A 6,719-nucleotide genomic window follows, 5' to 3' on the forward strand; every position below is an offset into this window, starting at 1 on the left:
ATGCTGGCTCGCAGGGCCGAATGGCCTTCTCCTGCACCTATTGTCTATTCAGGCAAATAGCCATAGGGATATTTTAATTTATTACTGCCCGCAAGTTTGGGAGGCAAATATCAATCTCTGGTTCCTATTGCTGCTGAGTAAAGCGTACTGTAAGATTGTTGGCGGTTTTGTATTAGATTTACTTGTGTGCTACACACAGTGCTTGGGCACCTGCATGGTGTAATGGCTACTTGGGCGACTATATTTGGTGTACCCAGATCTGTACATGTCTGAATATTAACTGAAAGACAATGTGTTGATGGTTGTTTTGGGAATCATATTTATGCACTTCATAAATATATGTGCATGCATGTCAGAATGCAGGTCAATTTAATGTTTATATCATAGATTTGACCAAGTGTGCCAGACCTTATACATTAACTGTTTCTCATTCCGTTGATGCTTTCCTGATACATTTACAGTATTTCTAAACCTGCAGCAGAAAATAAAACTAGTACAACCATGTCAAGTTTAAAAAGTAATGTGACATTAAATGTTGCACCTCGCTCAATTATCTATTGAGAAATCAACGCAACATAAGAATATATGTTCAACGATTCACCGGACGTTACTTGAGTTTGATGTATGTGTTCGATGTCAGAATGGAATATTTAATATGAGATGAGCTGTCCATCTTCAAACTTAAATCTGTCCTAATCTGTAGGGAAAGGGGGAACTTTTTTAGCCTTCCATCACAGTGAGGAATGTGTAGGAGTCACTGTGGTGGATGTTCATGTTGAAATGTGTTTTTGAGTGATCTATTACTTTTAATTGTATGACTGACCTAGCCAATGAAATTCCTCGCATGTTGCAAAACATACTTGGCGAATAAAGTGTGATTCTGATTCTGATTTAGACCAAGAACAAACGGTGCAAGGTGCTCCCTCTGGTTATGGCAGCACCAATGGACCTGCAGAAGGGAACTGTGATAGTAATTGGAATCCCACCAGAAACTGAAAGCTCGGACAAAAAAAAGTGAGTGTATATCCAAACGCCATTGCATGATTGCTTATATGAATGATAATGTGCTTTCCCCAAATTATTAGTGCTGTAACTGTGATGCTGAACCCTGCTGAGTTTGTTGCCTTCAGATGGAACACGCAGTATACGAAAGACTTGACTACCTATAGTTTTAAACATGATAACATTGGAAAATGAGTCACTCCCTCCGTCTTAATGTTTATCATTTTGTTTGCATTTGCTAGAAGACAGTGCAACTGATAAGAGCACATGGGTATCCTTCAGGTGCTCCAGTTTTCTCCCATATACCAAGCTCTGCAGGCTGGTGGAATAATTGGCAGCTGTTGCTCTCTGAGATGGCATTGACTAGATGGGCTGGAATAGCTTCCTATGCAAGACACAAACAATCTCCCAGATGTACTAGTGGCCAGAGGAACTAGGGTGAAGGAGGAACTGAAGGAAATTCACATTAGTCAGGAAATGGTGTTGGGTAGATTGATGGGATCAAAGACTGATAAATCCTCAGGGCCTGATGGTCTTGCATCCCAGGGTACTTAAGAAGGTGGCTCTAGAAATCGTGGACGCATTGGTGATCATTTTCCAATGTTCTGTAGATTCAGGATCAGTTCCTGTGGATTGGAGGGTAGCTAATGTTATCCCACTTTTTAAGAAAGGAGGGAGAGAGAAAACGGGGAATTATAGACCTGTTAGCCTGACATCAGTGGTGGGGAAGATGCTGGAGTCAATTATAAAAGAGGAAGTAGCGGCACATTTGGATAGCAGTAACGGGATCGGTCCGAGTCAGCATGGATTTACGAAGGGAATTTTCTTCTGGAATATTTTGAGTATTTAACTAGGAAAGTTGGCATGGGAGAGCCAGTGGATGTAGTGTACCTGGACTTTCAGAAAGCATTTGATAAGGTCCCACATAGGAGATTAATGGACAAAATTAGAGCACATGGTATTGGGAGTAGGGTACTGACATGGATAGAAAATTGGTTGGCAGACAGGAAACTAAGGTTAGGGATTAACAGGTCCCTTTCAGAATGGCAAGCACTGACTAGTGGGGTACCGCGAGACTTGGTGCTGGGACCGCAGCTATTTACATTAATGATTTAGATGAAGGGATTAAAAGTAACATTAGCAAATTTGCAGATAACATAAAGCTGGGTGGCAGTGGGAACTGTGAGGAGGATGCTATGAAGATGCAAGGTGACTTAGACAGGTTGGGTGAGTGGGCAGATGCATGGCAGATGCTGTTTAATGTGGATAAATGTGAGATTATTATCTGAATGGTGTCGTTAGGAAAAGGGGAAGTATAACGAGATCTGTGTGTCCTTGTACACCAGTCACTGAAAGCAAGCATGCAGGTACAGCAGGCAGTGAAGAAAGCCTTCATAACAAGAGGAGTTAAGTATAGGAGCAAAGAGGTCCTTCTGTAGATGTACAGGGCCCTGGTGAGACCACACCTGGAGTATTGTTCATTGTACTAATATGAATTGAGATATGGCTATTAGATGAGCAGGAAGTGGGAATGAGCCATCTGTTCTCGGGAGACCGGCTGTGACTTTGAAGTACAGCAGAGATTGGAACTTGGGGCCTAGCTTTTCACAATCCATATGATTTGATTGGGCTGAGGGGATCAAGTGTCATATTTCCAAGTTTGTTGACCACACAAAGCGAGGTTATGAAAAGGACGAGGGACGTAATGTGGTTTCAGGGGGATGTGGACAAGTGGAGTGAATGAGCCGGTAGAATAAAGCATGGGGGAAGCGGGAATAAAGGGTAAGGTTATCTACTTTGGTACACAAAAAAGAAAAGCAGAATATTTGTTAAATGCTGATCAATAGAACCTAGGTATGTATTTTCACAATTTGCTGCCGTCCAACATTAGGAGGGACAAATGGGAAACCAGAATGGGACTCATGAGCATGTGCAGAAACCTGGGCATATGACCACCCTCTGTGACATTTTACATAGAAACATAGAAAATAGGTGCAGGAGTAGGCCATTCGGCCCTTCGAGCCTGCACCGCCATTCAATATGATCATGGCTGATCATCCAATTTATTGTACAATTCTACGATAGCTTTGTACAACAAAATGCAGGGCTTGTGTCTGCGACCATGTACATTGTCCTTCATTGCAAATCAGTAACTGTACATCAGGTTAGCAGCAATCAGTGAGGGAACATGGGGGGAAATTGAACTGGCACACATAGTGAAAATGAGCACTAAGGGAATGCAGAAGGTGAATAGTTGGTAATTAGGTGCATAAAAAGGTTTGGTGGGTTGGTTTGCTTGATTCAACAACCTAGCAAATATGACCCGTGAGATTTGGTGTTTCTCCACGCTATAATTTGCACATGGTGCATTCTCCGTGCTATCATTTGAATTGGCACGTTCTCCCTGTGACTGCATAGGTTTCCACTGGGTGTTCGTATTTCCTCCCACATTCTAAAGATATGTGGATTTGTAGGTTAATTGGCCTCAGTATATTGCCCCTAAGTGGATGCAAATATGGGATAATATGAAACTACTGTAAATGGGCGATTAAAGGTCAGCATGGCTTTGATGGGTCGAAGGGCCTGTTCCCGTGCTGTATCTCTATATAAAATAAGTAAATGTTGTGTGTCTGGAGCTCTGTTTGCTGTGGGTGGTAGATGGCAGTGGCTGGTTTCTGGACGCACTGCTCCATATAATGTGTGGAGTATGGTGCATCCCCCCCCACCCCCCTGCAGGTTCTTGGGGGACAGTTCCCCACAACAAGACTACCTTCCCCTCCTTTTGCCTCAGTCTGCTTTGACTCCTGCAATCATTCAGTAGGATCAATGGACTAACTATTTTAAACAATGTTATTCAAAAGATACAAAACTCTTATAAACTACAGTAAAACTCTGCATTCTTAGCAGTGCCAAAGTTAAGCCCAGTTGAGTATAACAGGCTCTCTATTTTAATTCCCAGGGAATCTGCAAATTAAGGATTTTTTTTAAAGCATGGTTTGCTTTACAAGCAATATATGCTTATAATGTTGTACACTCAATTTGTAATCAAAATTATACCCACATGGGAACTCCTAATACGTAAATGGCATACATGATCAAGTTCTGAGCCAGTGTCACTGAAGCCATTTGGGTTGCATTCCTAGAGTGGAGTGATTGAACACTGAATAGTGATTAGAAAATGGACACTTTCAAAAACACAAAATATTGGCACAGTGAAAGAAATCTTAGTGGGGATTAAAATTGCAGCTGCAATGTAATCCAGAACCAGTTTGGTTGTCGGGTTACCCTGTGTCAACTGTTCTAAACCAGCTCAATGCTTTGGATTCTGAAGTGGAGTGTAAAATGGCTGTGATGGAGATTCAGTAAATAATTGTCATTCTTTTCCAGTTTCTTTGGCAAAGCATTTGAAAAGGCAGCAGAAAGTACCAGCTCAAGGACTCTGCATGATCAGTTTGACAGTTCCAGTAAGTAACACTTCAGGTCACTGTGCCACTATAAAATCTAGTTTAATAATCATGGTGTCAGTTACTTTGGCAGTTTGAGGAAGTATCTTTCTTCATTTCCTTGCATAATTGTGATTGATTGCAGGGAGTATCCCTTTTTGAAGTGTTTGGGGAATATGTGTCAAAGATTTTGTGCCTCACTTCAAACAGAATTGTTTTAAGATTTCCTCCTAACAGACTAGAAGGAAATCATTCTATACTTAAATAAAACAGAATGGCATTTGTGTGCTAACAGGGAAAAAAGGTTGAAGTAATTTTAGAAATGCTTGATATATATGCAGTCTGGGTTTTTGAAAACTGTTCATGTATCAAAAAAGCAAAGTCTGATGTGATATTTTTGAGAACATTGTTTTGCGCAGGAAATCTGTTTCATTGAACGTTTTCAATATATGTATTGCATCAAAATTCTGCAGTACTGGTGTTGAGAGTACACTTTTTTTTCTCTAAACTGCATATGGATTATTATGTTCCATTCCAAGCATTGAATTAGTTTGTGCATATAGCTTTCTTCCGGTGGGGCGAAGAGCCCTTGCCTTGCCGCTCTTCTTCATTAATTTGGCATCTGATCGACCGGCACAATAGATTGCTAGTTAAGTGAATGCAGTCTTTAGAGTTAATAGATACAGCGTGCAAATTGGCCTTTCAGCCCACCAAGTCCATGCTAACCAGCCATCTCCCCATATACCAGCACTGTCCTACACTCACCAGGGACAATTTACAATTAATAGAACCCAATTAACCTGTAAACCTTTACCTCTTTCGTGTGTGGGAGCAAGCCAGAGCACCCAGAAAAAACCATGCATCCTAAGGGAGAACATACAAAGTCCATATAGACAGCACCTGTAGTCGGGATTGAACCCAGGTCTCTGGCGCTGGAAGGCAAAGCTATACTGCCGCACCACCGTGCCGTCCCTTAGTCTGAAGGTAGCTGAGAATATCGCCACCATTGAAAGGAGGCATATTGACAACTTTGACATATTGACAATTGTCTTTTTTTTCCCAGTAATAGAACTGAAAAGTGAGGATCGCAGCAAATTTCTGGATGCATTGATCTCTTTGCTGTCTTAAAGGTGAGTACAACTTTATTTGCTGAAGGATGAACACTCAATTTTTGTTGTTGTAGCAGGACTGTCTATTTAGAAATGTATTAACAGAATAATTGTTTTTACAAATCATTTTAAAGAGCTGTCTACATTTGGAACAACGCAGGGAAAATGAAAAGCCAATGAATAAAGACTTGTGTAAATATAGCAATGTTACAGTAATTGGAGTAGATTCGAAAAGTCTGTTACCTGAAGTATAGGCAGATGCTTTTGATTCAATGTCTTGCAACTGGCCAGATAACTTTGAAAGCCACAGGAACTTAATGACAAATAGTGCTTCATTTTTATTGCAATCTATTATGGGTATTAATATAAAACACATTGTAAAGGTGTCAATAATGTTATGGTCCTGTTTATCCTCTTACCATGTACACTATTGTCCATGGGTGTTTCTTGAATCCTATTGGAAACTATTGCAATTGTTCAGCTTTGATTTGATAAACAATTTGCGAGCTTGTTCAAAATGCTGTTGAAGACTGATTTTATTACTCTTGTATAGAAGCAGTTTAAAAAAATAATAATTAATACCAAAATGATGGATCTCTTGGCTCGATGTTTCATCTCACCTTAGTGCAACAAGCTGGGTTTTTTTTTGCCGCCCAGCTAGGTATCATAAACTTGAGTGTACTTTGACTTCCTCTCTCTGCTGTGGTTCAATTGATATTTCCTGTTCTTGCTTTTTAGGTTCATGCCTGGTGACTTTTGTGATTCTCTGAGGATTGAAAGTTCTCTTCTATTTTGTCTTGTGATGTGGGAAAAAATATATAAATTATCTAACGGTCCTGGAGTTGTTGTTATTTTACTGTCTCTTTTTATCTATACATTAGATTGTACATTATGTATTATTGTAGCTATGCTGTTTACCAGATTTTACTTTTGTAAATTTAAAATAAAATCAGTACTGATTTTGTGTATTTGAGTTGTTGCATGACTTGGTCTTGTATATTTGCTCTTATTTTGGGGAGTATTTACACGGTGCTATTCCTAACAGCCGTAAAACATCCTCTGTTTTGGCTGCTACTGGGACTGGAATGCTTTTATTCCCTTTGTTGTTTTTTTTCTTTAATTGGCAAAACCAGTATTGGATTGAAAAATAAATTGACGACAAACG

At 40.1% G+C, this 6,719-nt stretch overlaps 1 protein-coding gene across 2 annotated transcripts in view; it reads left to right on the top strand.

Annotated features, from left to right (window-relative positions):
• The window catches only part of cdc45 (cell division cycle 45), a 35,713-nt gene extending 29,195 nt beyond the window's left edge, over window positions 1–6,518 (top strand). The window contains exons 16-19 of one of the 2 annotated variants that reach the window (XM_033043560.1): window positions 896–1,014; window positions 4,390–4,466; window positions 5,509–5,575; window positions 6,293–6,518. In XM_033043560.1, coding sequence (XP_032899451.1) covers window positions 896–1,014; window positions 4,390–4,466; window positions 5,509–5,573 — 261 coding nt within the window. In that variant the 3' untranslated portion in view covers window positions 5,574–5,575; window positions 6,293–6,518. Of the gene's footprint in view, window positions 1–895; window positions 1,019–4,389; window positions 4,467–5,508; window positions 5,576–6,292 lie in introns of those variants that run through there. The other variant, XM_033043562.1, reaches the window with a different exon arrangement.
• Window positions 6,519–6,719: the final 201 nt, after the last annotated feature.

Source organism: Amblyraja radiata, chromosome 25 (genome assembly GCF_010909765.2).
Source record: "Amblyraja radiata isolate CabotCenter1 chromosome 25, sAmbRad1.1.pri, whole genome shotgun sequence".
In the NCBI taxonomy this organism is placed as follows: domain Eukaryota; kingdom Metazoa; phylum Chordata; class Chondrichthyes; order Rajiformes; family Rajidae; genus Amblyraja; species Amblyraja radiata.